At 42.4% G+C, this 25,837-nt stretch overlaps 1 protein-coding gene across 1 annotated transcript in view; it reads left to right on the forward strand.

Moving 5' to 3' along the window:
• The window catches only part of Mtmr10 (myotubularin related protein 10), a 54,672-nt gene extending 30,821 nt beyond the window's left edge, over window positions 1-23,851 (forward strand). The window contains exons 8-16 of the mRNA XM_031386870.1: window positions 121-208; window positions 298-386; window positions 1,518-1,648; window positions 2,904-2,973; window positions 3,522-3,592; window positions 8,776-8,945; window positions 17,275-17,445; window positions 20,125-20,307; window positions 20,850-23,851. Of these exons, the coding sequence (XP_031242730.1) occupies window positions 121-208; window positions 298-386; window positions 1,518-1,648; window positions 2,904-2,973; window positions 3,522-3,592; window positions 8,776-8,945; window positions 17,275-17,445; window positions 20,125-20,307; window positions 20,850-21,446 (1,570 nt within the window). The 3' untranslated portion in view covers window positions 21,447-23,851. The remainder of the gene's footprint in view (window positions 1-120; window positions 209-297; window positions 387-1,517; window positions 1,649-2,903; window positions 2,974-3,521; window positions 3,593-8,775; window positions 8,946-17,274; window positions 17,446-20,124; window positions 20,308-20,849) is intronic.
• Window positions 23,852-25,837: the final 1,986 nt, after the last annotated feature.

The following is a 25,837-nucleotide window of genomic DNA, read 5'->3' on the forward strand; positions in this document are numbered from 1 at the left end:
GTGCCTGTGGGCCAATCTGGTGGAGCATTTTCTTAGTTGAGGTTCACTCTATTGTGACTAGAGTAGAGTAGACTTAGGTGAGCACGGGGCTCATGCCTGACCTGTCTCTCTCCTATCTAGCCTTCCAGAATACTTTGTCGTGCCAAGTTCTCTAGCAGACCAAGACCTGAAGATCTTTTCCCATTCTTTTGTTGGAAAAAGAATGCCAGTAAGTGACTTCTGTTGGATGTCATTGATGTCATTGATGCTGGTGTATAGTTTCTATCCAGTTAAGTGAGGATTCTGCTTGTCGCCTAGTTCTGGTGCTGGAGCCACTCTAATGGCAGTGCTCTTGTGCGGATGGCCCTCATCAAAGACGTGCTGCAGCAGAGGAAGATCGACCAGAGGTAACGGAGAACCGTGTTTGTGCATGTACTTGGTATCATAAACTAAAGCAGTAAACTTCTTCCTAAATGGGAATAGTTGGTATCATCACATGTAATATACAGTGATTACCATTTTGAAAAGAATGAATATAGTAAAATGATCTTTGTTTGATAAGACATTTGTCTTTAACATTGAAAGTACAGTGATTTCCATTTTAGAAACGAGGATAAGTTAAACTTCTTTCAGTTTTCTGCATCTTGTTTAGGTCTATGAAGTCAGAGTAGCTTAGAAAATGGTTTTATTGGGTCTGTGCATACAAGTTTGGCAATGTCTGCTAAAGTCAGCAGTAACCTCCCTATCACTAGGAGGAAGCTTCTCTTGGGTGCACTTATAGCTGTAAGTTTACAGTTGAACAGCTCTCAGTGCCCAGGGGCCTCAGCTGCTGCCCTTGTTCCTTGCTGGGACTGCATCCTCCATAGGCTGGTTCTGATGCCTCTTCCTCCTTTTGATCTGTGTTCCTTTCTACAAAAGTTCACTGACGACTGTGGCTTTAGTAACCAGCACATTGATATTATCTCTAGCTAGCTTGATGTTTTCATGTGCACACCTTCAATGCCCTTTCAACTTTATATGCAAAACTGAACTCAAGGGTCTAGCCACCATGTCTCCCAGCCAAATGCCTTCATCTTTCTCCCCTTTGTCCATCTGTAACCCCTCATGATTTTGACACTTAGTTTTTCAGAAACGTTGTAAAGGTACACACTGCTGTCCCAGCTTCGCCCATGTATGTTACTGGTGCCATCATTTTCTATTTCTCTGTCACATTTCCTGGGCTCCAGCCACCTGAAAATTACCTGGTCTTTTTGCCCTCCTAACAGGGCTCTTCCCTCCTGGGTCACCTTCTTCATGCTCCTCCATGAACACTCTTCACCCCACCACCTGGCCAACAGTAACCTCTCAGTTCTGAGGCACCTTACATTCCATTTGATTTATGTGTGATGGCTGTTTAATTACTGCATGTCATCCTCACTAGGCCCCATAGGCTGATATCACTGTATGATTACCCTGGGAAGTATAAATACTTTTGAATGTAAATGTCCACTGTTGAAGAAATGGATAAACAGATACTAAAAGGGTTTTGTTTTTACTAGGATTTGCAATGCCATAACTAAAAGTCATCCACAGAGAAGTGATGTTTACAAGTCAGATTTGGATAAGAATTTGCCCAATATCCAAGAAATACAAGCGGCATTTGTAAAACTTAAGCAACTGTGTGTAAATGGTAATGACATTTTTATTTTTATTTTGTACCTATATATATATATATATATAATGAATGGGAATAAAGAATTATGCTGGAGCAATCAGGAAAAGTGATATTCCTTAAAAGTATAGTAGATACATCTAAGGAGAGATTCAATCCCTAGAACATGAAGTCTAAATTTTTCTTGGTTTTGGAGAGAAAAAACAAACCTGTTAAATTTCCCCCAAATCATGAAAGATATAGACTACCTTAAAGAAGCATTTGCTCAGTAGACAGATATAACTGAGATTCCAGTGCCTAAGATTAATTTGATGACTAGCGGCTCAGCTGAGCATGTATTGTGTGTGTGTCTAGTAGACTCAGATGGTTACACTTTGCTCTGAGAAGATGTCTTGTGAAAGCGTCTTTGGAGTACAAGCCCTTTTCTGTTTTAACTTTTTATTTTGAAATAATTATAGGCTTACATGATGTAAAAGATGGTAGAGTGAGCCGCATGCCCTTCACCTAGCATTCCTCAGGGTAACTTTTTAGCTAGCTGGAGGGCAGCATCCAATGTGACAACCAGCGTTCCTGCCATCTGTAGATTTCGTTAGTGCCCACCCTATCATGCCCTCCTGGGCATGGGGAGAGCTGGCTTTGTGACAGGTCTTGGATGATGAGTAGACATTGTTAGGGTAGGAGGAGATCTTAGCAACGTGTGGCCTTGAGTGGTTATGTACACCCTGGGCAGGGCAGTGGTTGGTCCCAGGGCTACATACACACAGAGGTGACACTGGCAGCTGTGAAGGTGAAGAGACATGGGGAAGATGGGACCTGGGGTAGCAGTGCTACGACGTGGCTTCTAGACTAGGCATCACCTTCTGTGGAGCCAGGACTCACCAGCCTTCAGGACACAGAGTTAGCTGTAGCTGGACTTACTGGGATTTCCTTGAAAAAGCCAGAGGGTAGAAGACAAGACCCGAGGGAATGCTTTCTTCTGCTTTAGTATAGAATTGTAGTATGTCACCTTGGTGCAGTGGCCCACATCTATGACCTCAGCATTTGAGAAGGTGAAGCAAAAGGAGCCAGAGTTTTGTCCAGTCTAAGCTTCATGTCGAGGCACTGCCTTTGAAAAAGCAAACAAGAATCTTAACCATGTCTTCCTAAATGCTTACTGTAGTAAAAGTGTGTGCTATTTCCTCAAAGCTCATTGTTTAATATGCGTAGGATATTGCTTGACTCTGGGGTTGATTGTATAAAGCTAAGCTTAACAGCACTGTTGTATGTAATGCAGAGCCTTTTGAAGAAACTGAAGAGAAATGGTTGTCTTCACTGGAAAGTACTCGGTGGTTAGAATATGTCAGGTTTGTTGACTTTTCTGTTTTAACTTTTTATTTTGAAATAATTATAGGCTTACATGACGTAAAAGATGGTAGAGTGAGCCACATGCCCTTCACCTAGCATCCCTCAGGGTAACTTTTTAGCTAGCTGGAGGGCAGCATCCAATGTGACAACCAGCGTTCCTGCCATCTATAGATTTCCTTAGTGCCCACCCTATCATAGTTTAGCCTTCTCCCCAGTCTTCCCCTGATCCCTGTCCTCTGACAACCACTACTTCATCATCACCTCTAAAGCCTTGTTTCCTGAACATTATGTAAATCAGCTTCTATTTTGTAATATATGATTGATGACTTTCCCTGATATTATTCCCTAAAGAATCATTTCTGTTAATACCAGAGAACTTCATAAAAGTCAAAAGTGTGTATATATAGAGGATGATGAGTTTTGATGCTTGATTTTAAGCACTTTTAAAATATATTTATGCGGGTGGACAAGATGTGGCAGCAGGCAAAGGCATATATATATGATAGGAGTTTGATATCTAACAGTGTTTTCCCTTCTTTCTCTTCAGGGCTTTCCTTAAACACTCAGCAGAACTTGTGTACATTCTTGAAAGCCAGCATCTTTCTGTAGTCCTGCAAGGTAATTAAAATAATTCCTGAGAATACTACAGGAGCCCACTGTGGCTCCTGACTGTTCACATTAACATAAGCCTTAGCTGTCTCTTCTTTCACAGTGCTGCTGTACCACCTGGCACACTGTAGATTGTGACTGTGTCCTGTCACACTGGCTCAGAGACTCTGGCCAACTAGAAAGGTGGACTCCCCCACTTTGTACATCTTTCTTCTTGTCTGGGAGGGTGGGTCCCATCCCTAACCTGACTGATACTTGATGCTTAATTGGCCAAGGCATCCTGTCTAATCTTGCTATTTCTTACTCACATTGAACTGTGACCCTAAAACAGTAATTTGAAATTAATAATTCAAATGAAATAGGCAATGATTTTTCTCCTCTTTACCACTGAGTGCTCTCATCTTATTGGGAATAAGTCCTGGTTTCTCCATGCACATAGGCTTTAAGAGTACTGAGCCTGCTTCAATAATACTTAAGTGTGATTTAAACCATTAGTTGGGGTATTAGCATATTGAGCATACTGATAACTTGGTAAATAGAAAGTCTAGGCATTTTGTTTGTGATTGTGGTCCACCCAGTAAATCTGAGGAAATCCCTGAGTGTTGGTTTTGCCTTTCTCTTTAGATAGAGCTTCTCTTCCTTCATTGCTGTGCACAGCAGGCTAAGTGGCCTGCAGGCTTCCGAACCCTGCTGTTTCTGACTCATCTTTCAGTAGGGGAGCACAGGAATTACAGATGTTTGTCCTACTATTCTATCTGGATTTTACATGGGTCCCATGTATAAATTCACATAGTTCAATACCCCATTCCCCGCTGATAGAATTTTTCATCATTCCAAAGGTTGTTTTGTTTTGAGAGGCGATGGGGACAGTTGAGACAGGGTCTCACTATATAATCTTGACTGGTTTGAAACTTGCTGTGCAGACTAGGCTGCTGTTGAACTCACAGAGCTCTTCCTGTGTCTCAGCATGAAATCAGTAGTCTACTTTCTGTCTCTAGATATGCCTTTTCTAGATAGTTTATATAATTGGAATCACACAGTATGTGGTCTTTTGTCTATAGCTCTATTTATCTAACAAGTTTTTATGATGTCCATTCATGTCATATATATGAAGTGATTTTTAAAATCTCGATCCCATTGTCTGTAAAACAGTTTATGTATTTACCTGTTGATGGACATTAGGTTGCTTCTATATGGGGACATTAAAGAGTGTGTTACTTGGAATAATCACACAAATGTGTTTTGGATAGTTTTATGCTGCTGAGTTATGTCTATCTTGTTAAGAAACAGCCAAACTATGTTCTAAAAGTCTGTGTAATTGCACTTGGGGATCACAATTTGTGCTCCAAGTCAGGTCCATCCACTCATCCTCAATGAGCCAGTAAAGAGTCAAGTTAAAAGTGGAAAATTGGAAAAGGAGACTTATTCAGTGTGACCACATTGGGAAGTGGGACAGAGATCTGGTGAAATGCCCATCTGTGTTCCAAGTCCTGATGTGAGATAGATCAGTGTTTAAACAGAGGACGTGCACAGTTAAGCAGTCCAGTCAAGGTGTGCTCCCACCCAGCACTGACCCAGCACTCTCTGGGCCTCAGTCTCATCCTGTACGGTGTCTGACAAGTGGTTAGAACTCTGTGAAGTCTCTTCCTGGGAAACAAGCTCACCCCTCTGACTAGCACCTTTCCCTCCCCTAGTACAAGATTCCCCGGGAATTCCCATTTCTTTGGGGTCTGATACTCAGATCTAGAGACATAAGTGTCTCTTTAGAATATCTTCATCTGCCAGACTAGTTACAGCTGGATCACATTTTCCTTCTCAGCATGGATGAGGATGCTGACTCATCCATATCCTTACCAGCTCTGTTGTCTAGCTTGCCCCACTCAGGCACAGGTGAAGTGGTGCAGTTCAATGTGCTTTTCCTTTACATTTCTCTATGGTGTTTCATCTTTCTGTTGAGTTCTAAGACTTACACACTCTTTTAATCCTATATGATTCATGAGTATTTTCTCCTACAGTATCCTGTCTGTTCATTCTTTTGTTTTTTGAAACACTAATTTAAATTTTTCTGAAGTAAAATATCTCCATTTTTTTAATGGATCATATTTTTCTTTATCATATTTAGGAACTATTTGCCCAACTCAAGGTCACAGACAGGGGCATTTCCTTGTGTTTTATTTTATAGAATGTTTATAGTTTTAGCTCTTAGAATTTAGTCCTTTGATCCATTTCGAATGAACTTTTGTGTGTGTGTGTGTGTGTGTGTGTGTGTGTGTGACAGAAAGAGACAGAGACAGAGAGAGAAGTTAAGGGTTGAATTATCTCTTTTATGTAGATATTATGTGGGTCATTTGTTGAAAAGACTTTTTTTTAAAGATTTATTTATTTATTATATGTAAGTACATTGTAGCTGTCTTTAGACACTTTTTCTTCTCTCTCCAGCCCTGCTGGCTCCAGCCCTGCTTGCTCTGGGCCAAAGATTTATTTATTCTTATACATAAGCACACTGTAGCTGTCTTTAGACACACCAGAAGAGGGCATCAGATCTCATTACAGATGGTTGTGAACCACCATGTGGTTGCTGGGATTTGAAATCAGGACCTTCAGAAAAGCAGTCAGTGCTCTTAACCGCTGAGCCATCTCTTCAGCCCCTTGAAAAGACTTTTATTTTTCTATTAAATTGCCTTGGTGTTTTTATGAAAATCACTGAGTATAAATGGCAAAAGTTTATTTTTAACTATTTTACTTCACTGAGCTTATGTCAGTTCTTTATGCTACTACAACATTATCTTGGGTGTCGTACTTGTTCAGTAAGCTTTAAAATTGAGACATTTAACTACATAATGTTGTCTTTGAGACTGTTCTGACTACTCTGGGTTATTTATATTTCCATGTAATTTCCAGTGTTAAAAAAAGGCCCACTGGCATGTGTATATGACTATGTCTGTCTATAGATCAGTTTAGAGAGAATGACATCTCTATGGAGTCCTCCAAACCGTGAAGGAAATACCTTCCCATTTACTCTGATCTTCTTTCATTTGTTAGCAGTGGTTACAGGTTTTACTGCACAAGGTTTATATGGAGTGTAGTGAATCTCTCGAGTATCTTTAAGGTATTCTTATGTGTTTCTGTGGTTACAGTGTTTTCTTAACTGCATTTTTGGGTTTATTCTATACTCATTGTTTCTAGAGTTCTTGTGAGCTTACTCTTTTATTTTGGTAGTTATTTTCTGGACTCCTTAAACACTTTTTCTTGTATATGTGTGGTGTATTATGTGTGTGTTCATGTGTGTAGAGGCCAGAAATCAACATTAAATGTCATTATCAATCACTCTCCACCTCCTTTTTTGACAGTGTCTTTCACTGAACCTGGAGTTCATAGATTTGGTTAGGCTGGTCAGCCAGTGAGCATCAGGGATCCTACCCACCACTGGGCATACAGGCACTCTCTCAGTTTTTTATGTGGGTGCTATGGATCTGAATTCAAGCCCTCATCCGTGCATGGCAAGCATTTTACTAACTGGACCCTCCCTCTCTCCCTCAACCTTGATCTTTAACATAAGGGATTACAATTACTGACAAGTACAGATTTTACAGTGTGCTGTAGAAGTATTGATGGTAGACATCTTTGTCTCATTTCTGATTTCAGGGGGAGAGCATTCAGTCTTCTACCATTATGCATGATGTATTAGTTGTAGGTGTTGGAAGAAGCCTCTGATAAGATTTCCTTTAATTCCTAGTTTGCTAGGAGTTTTTTTTTTTTAATTAGGAATAAATATAGAAGTAATATCAGATGGTAGTTTGCCTCTAGATAATATTATTAAATTTTATTTTATAATTATACTATGTTATTTTGTCAAATGCTAAAGCAATCTTGCCTTCCAGGGAAAAATTCCTAGATTTTCATAGTAATTTGCCTTATTAATGTTTTATTAATGAGTATTCCATCTATATTTGCAAAGACTGTCAGTTGATAGTTTTCTCATTTTACCTGGTTTTGATGTGAAGGTAATTCTAAATTCATTTAAAAGGACAAAAAGCTGCATAACATGATGCAAAACTGTGATATTAGCACTGGGAACACAAATATAGGAAATTCATTGCCACCCTTGGCTTTATTGCAAATTTGAGGACTGTAGGGGTCACACTGACACCTTGTCTCAAAAAACAAAGATCTGTGATGAAAAGGGAAGTAGCTGTAAAGGGCAGGGAGGGAGTGCTTGCTTGCTACCTTTCATGTGATGGAGACAGTTCCACCCCATCATTCACTGCTGGGTCATTGGCATGTGAAGGATGTTGCCCCTGGAGAGCCACTGTATGGGCTGTCATCTTTTGTTTGTTTGATTTCTGTGTAACCCTGGCTGTCCTGGAACCACTTTGTAGACCAGGCTGGCCTCAAACTCATAGGAATCCATCTCCCTCTGCCTCCTCAGAGCTGGGATTAAAGACATGTACCACCACCACCCAGTGGAAGATTGTGTTTTATTTAATATCCTTGACAAAACAGGAGCAGAATGCATTCTAGAAATATGCTCTACCACAAACTACTGAGAAGTAAAAGATATGAACCATGTTTTGCCTGATGTTGGAACCCTTTCCCCACTACTGGGTTGTCTCATCCATCCAGCCTTAGTATGAGGAGAGGTGCCTAGTCTTCTTGCAACTTGATATGCCTGGGAGGGGTGCTTGATGCCCCTTGGAAGCGTGCTCTTTTCTGAAGGAAAGAAGGAGTGGATGAAGGAAGGAGGGATGGCCAGGACAGGAGGATGGAGGGAAACCTAGTTGGGATGTATTATATGAGATAAGAATAAACAAAAAAGAAAAAATGTGAGCAATGAACTGCTGTTATCTGCCAATAGCAGTACATGAAAGTCCATTTGCTCCTAAGCCCCACAGTCAGTGCTTCAGTGTGTAATGACATCTTCAGTGTAGTGCAATGAATTAGGATAAAGATTGTAATTTTTTTTTTTACTTACAAATGACTTGTTTTAATACTTCTTTTGGTTTATATAGGTTTCCAATAAAAATAGAACATGAATTGTAAAAAATAAGTTTATTATATTTGTGGCTGCTGGAATCCACTAAAATTGTCTTTCATAGACTATTTTGAAAGCAATTTAAGTATAGAATGTTGAATTACCTAACTTACAGTCAAGATTTCTCTTGGTCATCAATTTCTTTCCATTTTATTGACAGAGGAGGAAGGCAGAGACTTGAGTTGTCTGGTAGCCTCTCTCATTCAAGTGATGATGGATCCATACTTCAGGACAATTACTGGATTTCAGAGTCTGATACAGAAGGAGTGGGTCATGGCGGGATATCAGTTCCTAGACAGATGTAACCACTTGAAGAGGTCAGAGAAAGAGGTAACTAGTGCTGTTGCTTTTCTAGCACTTTTTAAAAGTATATTTATTTGGGTGTGTGGTGGGATGATTAGTGTTATGAAATATAGTGTGTCAAGGGGTTACTGTTGGGCTCATGCCAAGGTATGCCCCTGAGAAATTATTCCATGTAATAGGTCAGGTATAAAGGGTGTATTAGTCACGGTTTCTATTCCTGCACAAACATCATGACCAAGAAGCAAGTTGGGGAGGAAAGGGTTTATTCAGCTTACTTCCACATTGTTGTTTATCACCAGAGGAAGTCAGGACTGGAACTCAAACAGGTCAGGAAGCAGGAGCTGATGCAGAGGCCATGGAGGGATGTTCCTTACTGGCTTGCTTCTCCTGGCTTGCTCAGCCTGCTCTCTTATAGAACCTAAGACTTCCAGCCCAGGGATGGCACCACCCACAAGGGGCCCTACCCCCTTGATCACTAATTGAGAAAATGCCCCACAGCTGGATCTCATGGAGGCACTTCCCCAACCGAAGCTCCCTTCTCTGTGATAACTCCAGCCTGTGTCAAGTTGGCACACAAAACCAGCCAGTACAAAGGGGGTTTATTGAAGGGAGGGAGATTGAGGACCTAGAGAAGGGGTAGAGGCAGTCAGATAGGAGCAGAGCCATGAGGGCAGAGAACAGGATGGGGCACAGAGAAGGACAGAAAGAGGGGAGGGGAGAGAGAGAAGAGCTGGGAACAGAGAGATTGGGGGCTGGAGTACCTGGCAATCCTTTTATGGGAATCCTGACACCTGGTGCACCTGACCTGGTGGCCAGTGATGTAAGCCCTGGGAGGAGCCTAGTGGAATCACCTGTAATCTTACAATTCAGGCATGCCAGAACATGCCTGTGGAGGTCAGAGGACAACTTTAAGAACTCAGTTCTCTTTCATCATGAGATTTTGGGGTCAAAATCAGGTCTTCATGTTCATGTGGTAAGTGCCATTACACTGAGCCATTTCATAGACCCCAAACTAGCACCTTTGCAATATGTGTGAGATAAATGTTTACCATCGTGAAAATGACAAGGGCCTCTTCAATTTTTCAGTATTGATTTAACACATTGTAGCTTTGTTAAAGGCTAACTAATAGACTGGAATCCAAATTGATGTAGAAGATATCCATAGATACAAGGATGAGTCCCTAACTTCTGCACCTCAGCAACTAGAGCCCTAGCAACTTCTTTTCAGGCTGGTTGTCTGTTGAGTGTTGCCTGTTGGGTGTTGCACTTTGTTTCCTTATCCCTGCACCTTAACCACTCGGGTCACATGTGTGGCTACCAAGCTGCACTTGCAGCCCCGTTTGTCTACACTATAGTGAGTATTTCAACTTAAAGAACACATGCTCAGTGTTCCCATTCAATTCTAGTGTAGAAGAAGCACAAGAAACAGGAAAAAGCAAAGCAACATGGCCCTCCACTATGTAAGTCCACAGTAATTGAGCTAATGATAATGAAGTGGATGACGAAGACTTCAAAAAAAATGATTTTAAGAATGATCAATGGAATCAAGGAGAGGACTGAAGACCAGAATGAATTGAAAGAGTACAAATAAACAGCTGGATGTAATAACAACAACAAAGACAACTCAGGATGTGAAAGAGGAATTCCAGTCTCTCAAAAAATTTAAATTGAATTTTAGGAAATGAAACAATAAATTGAATAAACTTTGTTGGGAGCCTCACCAATATCAAGTATCAAGTGAAAACAGATTATCAGGATGTGAAATTGTAGTAGATGAATTAAAACATTCAAACAGTAAATTTTTAAAAGCAGAAAGTAGGAATAGAACATACAGTATTTCTGGAATATAATTTAAAACAACCAAACAATTTAAAAGCTGGACATGCGGTGCATGCCTTTAGTCCCAGTACTCAGAGACGGAGGCAGCTATATCTCTGAGTTCAAGGCCAACCTGGTCTACAGAGTGAGTTCCAGAACAGCAGGGCTACACAGAGAAACCCTGTCTTGAAACCCCAGTCTTAAAAAACCAAGCAAGCAAGCAAGCAAACAAACAAACAAAACAACTTAAGAGTCATGGAGATATAATTGTTAAGTGTACAAACACAGAGAGAGAGAGCAAGAGGAGAGGAAAGAAAGAGAAAGAGGGAGAGGCAGAGGCAGAGTGAGAGGAAGAGAGAGAGATGGTAGTTTTGTGATGGTAGGATTATCTCTTAGTACTTTTTTGTTTGTTTGAAGACAGGGTTTCTCTGTGTAGCCCTGGCTGTCCTGAAACTCACTCTGTAGACCAGGCTGGCCTTGATCTCAGAAATCTGCCTGTCTCTGCCTCCCAAGTGCTAGGATTTAAAGCATGTGTCACCACTGCCTGGCTCTCTTAGTACTTTTTATTTCAGCTTTTGTAATGAACATTTATCACCATGTAAGGGAAATAATAGCTTTTCTATGTTTTTTTTTTTTAAGAGTCATGGAGATAGAAGAATGAAAAGAGATATGAGCCAGAGACTACTGAGTAATATAATAGCAGAAAATCTCCCAAATTTGGGAGATGGACATCCAGATACTGGAGATTTTAAAATCTCAAGTACTTAAAAGGGACCCCCAGTTATCATAATACAGCTTTAAAGAGTGTGTACATGCATGTGTGCATGTGTGTGGTGCCTGTGGCAGCCAGGAAAGGGCATTAGGTTCTCCTGAACTGGAGTTATAGGGGACTGTGCAGCCACTTGATGTTAAAGGTACAGGGAATTAAATGTGGGTGCCCTGCTAGAATGGTGTTTGCTTCTCCGTTTCTGGGATAAACACCATAACCAAAAGCAACTTGGGGAGGAAAGGGTTTATTTCACCTTGTACTTCTAGAGGGCGGTTGGTCACTGAGGGAAGTCAAGGCAGAAACTATGGAGGAATGCTGCCTATTGGCTTGCTTCACATGGTTTGCTCAGCTTGCTTTCTTATATAACACAGGGTCACCTGCCTAGCAGTGGGGTTGTCCACAGTGGCCTGGGCTCTCCTGTAATGACAGTTAATTTAAACATGCTCTACAGACACCCCACAGGCCAGTCTAATGGTGGCAGTTTCTGAATTGAAGTCTTCTCTCCCCAGGCTGACAAAAACTAACCAGCATGAGCAGTAAATGCTTTACTCACTGGGTCATCACTCTAGCCCCAGAATAATATAGTTTCTAACACTAAGTGTATAGAAAAATAAGACTATTGAAGGTTGCAGGACAGAAATGTCAAGTTACATAGAAAAGCAAGCCCATCATAACAGCAGTGGATTTCTAAGCAGAAACTCAAACAAAATGCACCCCCAAACCAAACAAAACTGTAAACCTAGGTTATTGACACCAGTAAAGTTATGCTTCATAATGAAAAGAGAAATAAAGACCTTTCATTATAAACTTAATTCATTAAGTTCATTAAAATTCATTAAGCAGTTTCTGCATAGGGCACTGAAAGGAATCCTAGATGCTGAAGAGGATGAGAAACAACCAGGAAACAATATGTCTCACTAGAAGATTTAATAAGCAGATAAGACTGAATCAAGAATTACAACTATGGGGCTGGAGAGATGGCTCAGTGGGTAAGAGCACTGACTGCTCTTCTGAAGGTCCTGAGTTCGGATCCCAGCAACCACACAGTGGCTCACCTGTAATGAGATCTGACGCCCTCTTTTGGTGCATCTGAAGATAGCTACAGTGAATTACAACAGGCGGAGCGAGGGAGGCTGGCAGAGGTCTTGAGTTCAATTCCCAGCAGCCACATACATCTGTACAGCTACAGTGTACTCATACACATAAAATAAATAAATCTTAAAAAAAAAGAATTACAACTAGTGGCGCACACCTTTAATTCCAGCACTTGGGAGGCAGAGGCAGGCAGCTTTCTGAGTTCAAGGCCAGCTTGATCTACAGAGTGAATTGCAGGACATGCAGGGCTACACAGAGAAACCCTGTCTTGAAAAACCAAATAAAAGAACATTACAACTAATGACAGGAGCCAGTTCATATTTATGAATAGTAACTCTAACCTTTAAAATTTCAAGTCTCTAACTGAAAGATGCAAACTGTCAAAGTGTTGGATTAAAAACCAAGACCCAAGTATTTTCCAGCTGCAGTAAATATACCTCACAAGCAGTAAAAGGATAGAAGACGATACTTCAAGCAAATCTAGTCTGTAAGGAAGCAGGACTAGCCATGCTCAGACCCAGCACAGCAGACTCCAAAATTAGTTAGGAGACTTCATAAAATGAACAATTCATAAAAGCACTTAACAGTTACAAACATGCATGCATCAGAGTCTGGAGTTACACAAAGCCAACAACATTACTGACCATAAGGACTGACCCCAATACAACAATTATGGATGGCATAACCCTTTGTTATAGCATGAATATAAAAATGGCCCTTTTAGGTTTATGTTTGAACTCTTGGTCCCTGACAACAGGTTATTTTTTTATGTTTTAATTTTTTTTTGGAACCTTTATGAAGTAGATCCTCACTTGAAAGGCGAGTCACTAGGGTGGGCCTTGAGGTTTTTAACCTGACTACCTCTTGCCCTCTACCTCCTGGTCCGTGGGAGAAGCCTCTGCCCAGCTTGTACTGAAGAGCCAACCACCCAGGTGGCATCTTCCCTACCATAATGCATTTTATTCCTTCAAACCACCAACCCAAATCAGTCTCCTGTACGCCGCCTTCTTGTCAGGTATTTGTCACAGCAATGGGAAAATTAAGAAACAGAAATTTGATAGCAATCAATAGAGCCATTGCTGGCATTACCTGACTGAATTTTTTAGGCCTTCTGAGCTGGTGCTGGAGCAATGCTGAAGCATTTGGAGATTCAGTATAACAGCCCTAGAACTCGCTAGATACCTGATGGGCCATTCTAGTGTGAGTTGGAAAGACAATGGTGTGGAAGCATGGAGAGTGAAGGCCATGCTCAGGGCTTCAAAGGGCATCAGGGACGAGCAGTCATCATGTCTGTCAGACAGTCTAGCTGCACTATACTCGGGTCCTAAGAACCTGAATAAGGCAGAGCTCAAAAGACATGGGCCATTCTGTTTGGCAGAAAAATCTCAAGTCAGCAAACCATTCACGCTAGAATGATTATTGTATACTTTGTTTACCCAGAGTTACAGTGAGAAGGAGCAGATAGTGGAGCAGTGAGATACTAAAATGAACTGGCAAGGGAAGGGGGTATGTATCTGATTAAAGTAGTAAACAGAAATGCGCAGTTTGAAGAGGAAAAGAACTTGAGCCAGATTAAAGTTGGTGACAGGGTCACCACAGAATGGTCATGATTCTTAGAAAGATTAGTGTCTTGAAGGAGAAACCTTGATCTTTAAAAACAGTAAGACAGGTGCTTTGGGGGCAAGGCTCACCCAATGCAAATTTATTTCCAAGGACCCAGCTACAGAGTACCTGGCTGGCATATAGCAGCCAGGAAAGTGCTTTCCTAGGTTCACTGGCAAGGTACTCAGTACTAGCACCAAATACCCAATTTGCAGCTGTGGTCCAAGGGATTCGAGCAACACCTTGAATGTCATCAAACCTGACATTGTCCATGTGGTCATGGTTTTGTAGGCATGCAAAGTGCAACAGTGGGAGTTTGCAGCAATTTTCAATAAAACTATGTAGCAGGGATGGGTTTCTTGTGTGGACACCTAGGCGTGCTATACCTGAAGCTGTGAATGTGGTACCTAAGTTGTAGTGAGGACCCCAAGATACTGGAGATGGCAACAAGCTGCAAGCATTGGATGGAACTGATCCGAGAGAGGTTGTATATGTCAAAAGCACGGGAGCCTGAGGCTAGGCTACAGAAGCTGATCTGAAAACACATGACCTGTCACAAGTTCCAAGTGCCAGGCAGGTTTTCAGCCTTGCCTTGGTACAGCTTTGCTTCTTATTTTTTGTTGGTTTTCTTTTTTGTGCTTTTTTTTGTTGTTGTTTGTTTTGTTTTGTTTTTGTTTTTTGTTTTCTGAGACAGGGTTTCTCTGTCTAGCTCTGGTTGTCCTGGAACTCAGTCTGTAGGCCAGGCTGGCCTTGAACCCAGAAATCCGCCTGCCTCTGCCTCCCAAGTGCAGGGATTAAAGGCGTACGCCACCACCGCCCAGCTTTTTTGTGGTTTTTTTTTTTTTTTTTTTTTGCTTTGCTCCATTCCTGCTTTTGAGTGGGAATGTTTACTCTATATTAGTCTATGTTAGAGGTAACTTATTCTTTAACTTTATAGGGGCTCACCAATAAAAGTTTACTTTGAGCCTCAGAAGAGACTGGCTTTAAACTTTCAAATAATGTTAGAGCTGTAAGACGAAGGGACTTAAGGAGCTGGACTAAATGCATTTGGCATTGAGCTGGCCATGAACCTATAGGGGCTATTGGCAGAGTGTTGAGGTTTGAAAGTGAGTGTTTCCCATAGGCTCATGTATTTGCACACTTGGTCCAGCTGTCCCGCTGTTTTGGAAGGATCCTCACTATAGGAAGTGACTTGCAGTGTTGGACTTTGTGATTCATAGCCTGGTACTGCTTCCTGTCTGCTCCCTGCTTCCTCATCCTCCTAGGTATGTGCTAGCAGCTTCCACAGCCATAATCCTACCTGCTACCGTGCTTTCCCACCATGTATGTGACACCTTCAAACTGTGAGCCAAAATAAACCTCTCCTTCCGTAGATTGCTTCTTGTCGAGTGTTTGAGTTCAGTGGTGAGAAAAGCAGCTAACACGCCTCCCAAATTTATAGGTCATTGAGAAGAATACAAACAAAACCGTCACAATTAAGCTGCATTACAGATCACATCTGGACGTCTACAGCGTATTCTACCTAACAGCTATAGGAGACACATTTTTCTTAGTAGCTCATGGAACTTTCTCCAGAAGAGATCCTACTTTAGGACATAGGATTCTTAACAAAAATAGAAGAAGCATCACTAGAGGTACCACAATACCTCCCCTTTAATCATACTGTAAAGCAGAGCTAACAAAACCAGCATAGGGCTGGCAGAAGGGCAAGAAAAAAAGAAGTTAACAGTGAACTAAGAGATAAGGCCACTCAGTTGCAGCTATGTGATTTTCAGAAGCACAGAAAATATACATTGAAGACAGTTTCTTTAATAAGTAGTTGCTAGGGAAATTATTCACATTCAGAAGACGGGAACTTGATTCCTTCCTCTCCCTGTAAAAAAATCAATTCAAAATGAATCAAAGACCTTATAAGACATAAGCATCGAAGCTACTAGCAGAAAGCACAGAGGAAGTGCCGGCATAGGCAGACAGCCAGTGCTGTGCAGATGAGTGCCAGCAGGAAGGTACACTAGTGCAATCCCCAGGGGGACCAGCATGGAGGTCCTAAAGATCTAAAACAGGAGCTGACCTGTGATCCAGCTCTGTCACTCCTTGCTGTATACTAGGAGGGTCAAAGGTCTCAAATAAAGAGATACTGTCCACATTCACTGTGGCATCATCCCAACTGAATGGGTAAAAGGAAAATCCAGCATATATACACAAGACATAGTACTTCACCATGAAAAAGAAGGAACAGTGAGGGAACTTGAAATCATGATGGTAAAGCAAAATAAGCCAGGCTTGGGAAGACAGATTGCACGTGTTCCCTTATATGAGGAGGACTGCTAGGGAATAGGGAGGGGATAATGTGTAAGACAGCAGGTGGTAACAATCAAGTTACCTCACATACATGTATGGAAACGTCATCATGCGATCCCCTATTGTAAACAGTTATATGCTAAGAGTAACCCAACTAACTAAAATCATCTTTGGAGTGTCTCATTTCTTGTAAATAGGTCATAAGAGATGGGAAATGAGATTTTGAGAGAAACATCTTTCTAACACCTGTGTGGCTTCCTGGGATCCCTATTTAGCTGCAGAAGGCCAGGCGGCCAGGTTGGAAAGCACCATTGACAAGTGGTAGTGCATTCAAGTGAGCCACAGCAGCTGCTTCTCAGGGGTACATCATATGGCCTAGGGCGGATGCCAAACACTTTTATAAGCTTGGGGGATTTCCTGGACGGTGAGCATGCAGAAGTTACAGAGTTTGGCTGAGTGCTTTGTGTTCTATAGAGGCGCTTACAGGACATCTAAACATGTTTGCTTTCTTACTTCTGTATATCCCTGCATACTCACTTGTTTGGTATTACCACAGTTGCCAAGCACAGTTCCTTTTTTTTTTTTTTTAATTAAATGTGTATATTGACACAGATATGTTTAATCTGTTCAGGTGGTGTTCAGTCAGCTCTGCCAAGTATTTGAGGTTTAGATGCTTTCTTGTTAGCCTCTGTACCAGCAATAAATCTGGGAGTAAATATGACGACCAGAGAGCAGCATTAAGTAATCCCTTTGTCTGTCTGTCCTTGCCAGTCTCCTTTATTCTTGCTGTTCTTGGATACCACGTGGCAGCTGCTCGAGCAGTACCCAGCTGCCTTCGAGTTCTCTGAGACGTACTTAGCAGTTCTGTGTGACAGCACCCGGATCTCGCTCTTTGGCACCTTCCTCTTCAACTCCCCTCATCAGCGGGTGAAGCAGAGCACAGTAAGTGACATGCTGGCTGCAGCTGTACATGCATGTGAAGGCCTGAGGTTGATTCTGGTGTCTTCCTTAGTCACTTTCCACTCTGTTTTCTTGAGGCCAGTCTTTTAAAATCCAGAGTTTCCAGTTCTGTTTTATCTAGTTAGCCAACTAGCCACAGGAAGTCTCTACATCTCCCGGGTTTGAGGATCACGGTTGCCACCAGGCCTGCCCTGTGCTTACATGGGTTCTGGGATCCAGGCTATTATGCTTGCACAGCCACTGCTATGTCTACGGAGCCAGCTCTCTAGTGGCCTTCCCCCTTACAACTTCAAAATATAACTAAAGTACAGTTAATTGCTTGTTTAAAAATATGTAATTTAAACTTCGCTTTCAAAAATTTCAGAATACATTAAAGAATTTAATATGTTTATTTTTATTAGTGACCATTTTATTTTTGTCTATAACTTGCTCATAATAAACATGTTTAAAGATATCAATTAGTGTAACCACTTTAAATGCATTTTTGGATTTTTTTGGTGGCGTATCAAACACCGGGCCTTTGTACGAGCTATTGACCTACAGCCCTAGCTCAATACCTCCCCACTGACATCTTTTCTCATTTCTTGCACTACTGAGACAATGTCTGGCAGTTACTCAGACAGACCATCCATCAGCCTTAGCCTCCTGAGCAGAGCAGGGCTCACAATGCTGAGCTGCTCACCATCACTTGTACTTTTGAGGTTACTCCTTTTGCATCAGAGTTGTTGATAAACAACTTATTTAAATCAACATTTATTTCCTAGAGGTCAGTAGAGTAAAAGTTGTATTTCAACTGTTTCTTAAGAAGTTGTGGAATAGGAAATTAGACACAAAGTTAGACTGAAGCTCTCTGCAAACACTGTTACCATGTGTACTCTCAGAGTACCTCAGGTTACATGGCAGCCACTGTGGGTGGGATTGCATCTATAGGACAGTTCATAGAGCTGGAGCCATACTGGAGACCAGCGTTCTTGGTTTGTCTCCTCCCATGTGAACCCACAGTGGGAAGAGCTCAGAAATGCTGCAGTGGCTATGGGGGAAGCTGAAGGGTAGCTCCTGTAGGCTTGAGGGAAACTGAGCAGGAATCATCTACTCTCTGTCCTTCGGCTTCAGCCTCGAGACCCCAGTCTAGGCAGTAGACCCTCAGAGTACAAATCCTTAATTCTCTTCCCATCTAGAAAATGCTAAGCTCATGCTTCTCTCAGAAGTAGGTCCGTATGCCCAGCTCCACATCTGCAAAGTGGGTCCATCAAGTGCCTTTGGCCTCATTGTGTATAATGGCATTGCCAACTGTGACACATGTCCAGGTATGAGAGACAAAGAGCACAGTCGGGCTATTTCAGCTGGGAATGAGGAGCATCCTAGGGAAGACTGGACCTGAGGCTTGATTGAGGAGAGAACAAGTATTGGGGGTAGGGTGGGGAAAGGCCTTGTCTCACATGAGAGTCCTCACAACACAGGTAGCCACATTGCTCAGCACTGCTGCTTTGGGGAACCAAGAACTCAAGAGAAACTCTTGTTTCTGTGTTAGAGAGTTTTTTAGATTGATCAGTTTGAGAAGGAAATTTTGTGAAACTTATTCTGTCTTCCTAGAAAGCTTTAAACATTTCCTAATGTAAATCTGGGACCCAAAGGCTTCTGAGGGATAAAAAACTTACTGTATCCCAAGATTAAATGGCTTCCCAGTTGTGTGCCTGCATTCTTAACCACCTCATGATCTGTGTGCCTTCATTACTGGGAACTTATTCTTCCAGGCTTTGCTTGTTACACTCAGCCATCCCCACCGTCCACTTCATGGACTTACTCACAGGTCTGTGCACTCATATAATCTGATTACTCTACATTTTTTCTCATAGCATTTATAATTTGCCATTTCTCTAATTTCAAAGAAATTATTGGCGTTTTTTGTTTGTTTGTTTTTTTAAGACAGGGTTTTACTATATAGTCCTAGTTGTCCTGGAACTTATTTTGTAGACTAGGCTGGCCTTGAGCTCACAGAGATCCACTTGCTTCTACCTCCAGAGTCCTGGGACTCAAGGTGTGTACTACCATTGCCTGGCTCAAATTCTTGGCCTTTTTAAATGAAAACGTTGATAAAAGATTAGAAGGTACCAAGCAGACAATAAGAGTCAGTCTGTTTTTTCTCATGTTTCTTCCAGGGAACTGTCTTATGTGAACTTGAGATACTGGGCTGTCACTGTGCTCAGAGGCGGGTCCTTATTCTGTGTCACTAGGGTGACTGTTTAAGTTTTTAGAAAGTCTGAGGATTGCCTTCCAGAGGAGCACATGTCTCTCCTCTGCTACAGGAGGACATGCTGTCACACAGCTGTTTGGTTGTTGCATTTGCTGTGGTGTGAACCCAGGTCACTATGCTCGAAGCCCAAAGTAGGGCATCAGCGATGTCTAAGGTTAGCAATGCCATTTTAGTGAGGGTATTTCTCTCCACCTAGCACCTTCCCTGCCCAGGGTGCCAAGCCTCCTTGGTCCACAGCTGTAACACGCTGAGCAGCAGAGTGTGTTTCCCTTAATCAGTGCCCATCACCCTCAGGGGAGTGCTCCCATGAAAGCTGAGTGCTCTAGCAGAAAACTCCCCTGCGGGAGGGAGGATGTGCAAGAAAAAGTGGTGTGTGCCCCCTGTCACACATGTGCTTTGCTTTGCAGGAGTTTGCTATCAGCAAAAACATTCAGCTGGGTGATGAGAAGGGCTTGAAATTCCCCTCAGTTTGGGACTGGGCTCTTCAGTTCACGGCAAAGGACCGCACTCTTTTCCACAACCCCTTCTACATTGGCAAGAGCATTCCTTGTGTACAGAATGGCTCGAGGAAGTCTTTTAAGCGCACGAAGGTAAGCTGTAGACAGCAGCAGCACCAGCAGTAGGGACCCATGTTGCTGCAGCACCAGACAGTGTCTTTGGAAGTATTAGAAACAGTCAATAGACAGCTAGTGCAACTTTTAAGGGGCCCTTCCCTTCTTAACTGATGTGACAATATCTTGACTTTTTCTTGGTGAGTGAGGCTCTTGAAGCCCAGTTAGCACAAGAGTTGGCAGATGGCAGCCCTGAGCTGACTTCTAGCTAGTCTACCCTTTCTTTATCGAAATCAGCCAGTTTAGAATTTTCCCTTAGACCCAAAGTCTTAAGAGCATGCACGTAAACAAACAGACAGGCGATACCTGTCTAGGATAGTATAATAACCTGGGAGAGTCTATCGAAAGAACTGGCTCCAGAGAAGACCAGCATAAGTGCCACAGGGGAAAGAAGGACCCACGTCCTTCAAGTCTGAACCCTCCCATCATCTGTTTATCCCAGCTGGTTGCCATAGTGTCAGGAGTTCTATTAAAAAGCAGGTGTTCCAGCGGAGTAATGCCAATATCTGTCTTCTGTGCAGAAAAGCTACAGCTCTACACTGAGAGGAATGCCCTCATGCTTGAAGAATGGAATCATCAGTGACCAAGAACTGCTTCCTCGGAGAAACTCACTAATACTGAAACTGAAGCCAGACCCACCTCAGCACACTGACAGCCAGCACAGTGGAGCAGAACAATATTTTAAAGAGTGGTTTTCCAGACCAGCCAACCTACACGGCATTATTCTGCCACGTCTCTCTGGAACACACATAAAATTGTGGAAACTGTGCTACTTCCGCTGGGTCCCTGAGGCACAGATCAACCTTGGGGGCTCCATCATGGCCTTCCACAAGCTCTCTCTCCTGGCTGATGAGGTGGACATGCTGAGCAGGATGCTGAGGCAGCATCACAGTGGCCCCTTGGAAGCCTGCTACGCAGAGTTGGACCAGAGTAGGATGTACTTCAGGGCCACAGGGCCACATGACACTCTGGGGACACCAGAGTTCCTCTCCTCTTCATTTCCATTTTCTCCTGTAGGAAATCTGTGCAGACGAAGCATTTTAGGAACACCATTAAGCAAATTTTTAAGTGGGGCCAAAATATGGTTATCTACTGAGACACTAGCAAATGAAGACTAAATTAAGGTATTTTCTGGACACATTGAGAGAAGCTGGACATTTCCCTCTCTGAACTGAAATTGCTAACTGAGGCGTTTAAAACTGACCATTTTATATGTAAGAAATTTGCACTAATATTTAAATCATGTTTAGTCATGCTGCATTCAGTTATTCTAAGGGCAGTGTGACTTTTGGGTTATGTCCTGTATATCCTTTGGGTCTGGCTCATTTGGGTCATTTGCAGCACGCATTCCCCATTGTTACACTTGTGATCACAATATTGAGGTTCCTCTGCCATGTGACTTTTGCCAACATCTATTTCCTACTACCTACTAAAGGTTATCTGATAGTCAGATTACAACCCAGAGAAGGTGGGTAGGGAAGTTAACAAATTAGTATATTTAATGCATTTCCAGATCATCTGATAAAACTCCCAAGAGGCCTCAGTTGGCATCTATGTGTTTAGCTAATATTCTTAGCTTGTGTTCTGGGGTTAGATTTTCTTATTTTAGTTCACCTCAGTTAGGACCTAAGATCACTGTGTTTCAAAATCATGGATTTGCTTCAATTCTATACAACTAACTTCTAAAAGATGCACTGTAATTTTAAAGCATTCACTGTAGCTATTTAAACCTAGAAGTGCCTTTGACATTGAGATAAAAGTAACAAAGAAGCTAGAATAACAGAGGAACATAATTCTTTTCAAAGTTGGGCTCTTTAGACTCCACTGTATATTGGAAATAGCTTTTTGCCAGCAAACTTACACCAATAGCCAGGAGTCTCCAGAACTACAGTTTTGTCCCTTAGAAAGTCACCCTGCAATCCTAGAGGCTCTTCAGGTAGCAGATGCACAGCTCCAGCTGTGGCTGAGGGTGCCCAGTCCATGGCCAGGAGCATGCCACACTCTGACCACAGGCTGCGGGGATGCTCTGGCCTCCTCATGAGCAGACCAGCACATGCTGACACAGGCCAACACTTCTTAGAAATGACTGGCAGGGGCCATGAGATGGACACGTGCACAGACTAGAGAGGAAGACTTCCTCAGTTGTTGCCATTTTAATACACAGAGCTGCTCCCCTTCCAGGCTTGAGGGCAATACCAAGAGGCCGGGAATCTGAAGCCTCGATCCAAACCATGCTCAGAACCCGGCCAACTTGACAGAGCCCTGTGCTTCTTCGCTCCTGAGTGCTCATGTGTGGAGGGCTTCGTCTCCCTGTTTAAAGGTGGACATGTCCTCATGGATGATAGCAGTGTCTTAAATTGCCACCTTGGATTTTGAAATACTTTATAGTAAAGTGTTGATTTAGTTTCTTTTTCTAAAACAGAATTTCTCAAAATAGTTTGACCTGTATATGTGCTATATAGCCATTTCTACTAAAATTGACCTTTTCTAACTGTTTTATAATGTCTCTGCATTTAACAGGGCAGATGTTCTTATGTCTTAAAAAGTTCTTATCTTATGGCTAAACTTAACGTTTTCACTCATCTGTTGCCTATAAAATAAGGGCTCTTGTCAGCTTATACAAATAGCATTATCAGCAGTGAGTGAGGCCGCGCCAGCCCTTGGCCACACAGTTAGTTAGCCCTGGTCCAGGGTGTTACCACTGGAGCCTGACAGTAATTCCCCCATTTTCATGAAGCTGCTTTGCTACTTCCATAAGTTGTTCTAAATCTATTCTGCGGTTGAGAACTCATTTCTTTGTAATTTTCATCCCTCACATTTACTTCAGCTCCTTTCAGAACTTTTTTTGTTAACTTACAAGAAGGTCAGGTACTATTCATACTACTTTATGATGGAAATTGCATATTTTTGTATGGTAATCAATTGTAAATGTTTTTCTATTTCGACTGGGTAGTTGTTACATCATGATTATTGTGCTATAGCTTACTATGCATGATATGTGAAACAGCTCCAGAGTCCTAGTGTGGCCTATGGGACAGTTGCCTGGCACCTCTGCTAAGAAAAGTGACCCTGTGGTGACAGAAGAGGTAAGCATGGCTGCGTGCAGCATACCAAAGAGCTCAGTAGCACTGTCTGCGAGGCCACAAGGGCAGAGCCTGTGTTGGCGGTGCCCATGCAAGGGCTGATGACACTGGGCATTCTAACGCTGACTCCAGAGGTGAGGTGTCTTACTGTTGCTTTATGATGGGAACCAATTCTAAAACCAAAAATGCCTAACTTTACTTAAGGAAAGGACATTAATGTTTACTGACAGAAGGTGAAAACTGTTCAAAGTAGTTTTCAACAAGATCCTCTTGCTATAGCAGTAACCTCAAGCAATTAAAACTTGGTATTAAGACAAAACTAAAACCTTTGTGCCTAAATACAACTGAGGAGGTGAAGCAGGATGAGCAAGTTGACTGGATGCTGCTCAACAGAATGGATGTGATTCTAACTGCTAAATAAAATTTCCATGGAAACCGTGTGTAGTCGTCACCAGTATGAACCCTTAAGAACAGAGACTGGTGAGGGAAGGCGCCAGCTCCCACCTGTACTCACATGCCCTTCATTGAATACTGTCTAAGATGCGGGGGGGGGAGTAACAACTTTCACATCAGTTCAGAACTGACTGCAGTTACTTCTTCCCATTCATTAAATACTAACACGGGCATTCTGTTTCCACAAGTCCCTGGAGACTGGCACCCTACATTGAGTTGAGCCAGATGTACAGTTAAGTCACCTCTTTCTAGGGCCTTTCTCTAACCCAAGACTCTTCCAACAGTGGTAATGAGCAGCTCTATTACATTTATGGTGTATCAAATTAACCTGATCTAGCCAATGGGGATGTTCCTAAAACAAATGTACAAATGCCTTGGCATTGGTCTTTCCTTTGTTAATCTAGCCTCATGTGCTTATAGAATAGAGATATAAGTTAGTGGCATAGTTTTATTTTATAATGATGTTTTATATTAACAAGGAGTTTCACGAAGGCCACTGTGGCCCAGGGAAGCAGGTAGCTTAACTGTAGATCTTCATTTCTCCCCCTTCTCCAAGTCTCATTCCCCAGTCTCACCCCCAGCTCAGGGACAGACGACCTGCTTCAGACAGTTCTTCCCATCTGCCCCATCTCCAACTAGCTCATCTACCCCTTCTCTTCCACCCTTTCCCCTGTTCATCCCATTATCCCAAAAAAGTGCCAGTGTTCCCTGGGGACCAAGTAGCCTAACTACAGATCTTTACCTCTCCATTCTCTCCTCTAAATCTAACCCCCCTGTCACATCCCTAACTATGTAGCTAACCACCTACTGTGACCTCTTACCCTTTTCTGCTCCCATCTCCAACAGATCACATAGCTCTTCTTCAGCCTTCCTCCCCACTCATCCTGTTATCCTAACCACCAACTCCAGGGGGCATTCCTGGGATCCTGCCTGCCAAGCCTGCTAGAGAAGCAAGTAGGCCAGTGAACCAGGTAAGTGAGCTTCAGATCTTCATTCTCCTTCCTCTCCAAATCCAATCCCCTAGTCTCATCCCCAGATCTCTAGCAAACTACCTGTTATGTCCTCTCTTTAATCTCCACCCCTGTTTTCAGGGTACTAAGCAAAATTTGGTGGAACACCCTGTTTTCTTTCTTCATGTGAACCTCACCTCCCTCCACCTTATACCCATTCGAATGCTAAGTGTCAGCTCCTAATACTTAGAACCATATTTTACCCAGAGCCCCCAGTGGCCACACCTAGCAGTATCCCAGAATTCCCTAGTAGGCAGCACATAGTCACCACACCATCCTAAGAGCCATAGAGGGCAACAGAAACTAAGGAACAAAACACCCACCCAACAAAAATAAGACCAGATATCAACGAGTAGAATTACGATTATCTCAAACTCCTCCACATCATCATAAAAACAATAATATCCAGGATAATAAGTCTCTACTGGAGCCCAGAAACCCTACCAACAGTAGGCTCTGAAAAGTTTAATGGCTAAAGAACAAGACAAAGGTCTTAAAATAGCCTTGATGAATATGATAGACGTCCTTAAAGAGGGTATAAGTCTCTTAAAGAAATCTATAAAGGGTTGCTTCTGGTCTGTCAGGGCTGGCTGGTGCCCTAAGCAGACCTTGGGCACAAGCTTCACAGCCAGTCCCACAATACCCAGAGGAAGCTCTACACCTAGGTGCTCTGACAAGCCCAGGATCACAGGATCACAGAATCAACAGTATCACAGAGACAGCTTGACTCTGAGGAGTTCTGACACAACCAGGATCACAGGAAGGACAGGCTCCAGTCAGATTTAGCAAGGGCAGGTAGCACTAGAGATAACCAGATGATGCAGGGCAAGTGAAAGAATATAAGCAACACAAACCAAGATTACTTGGCATCATCAGAACCCAACACTCCCACCATAACAAGTCCTGGACACACCATCACACCAGTAAAGCAAGATTCAGATCTAAAATCACTTCTCATGATGA

The sequence above is a fragment of the Mastomys coucha genome, unplaced genomic scaffold (assembly GCF_008632895.1).
Source record: "Mastomys coucha isolate ucsf_1 unplaced genomic scaffold, UCSF_Mcou_1 pScaffold21, whole genome shotgun sequence".
Lineage (NCBI taxonomy): Eukaryota > Metazoa > Chordata > Mammalia > Rodentia > Muridae > Mastomys > Mastomys coucha.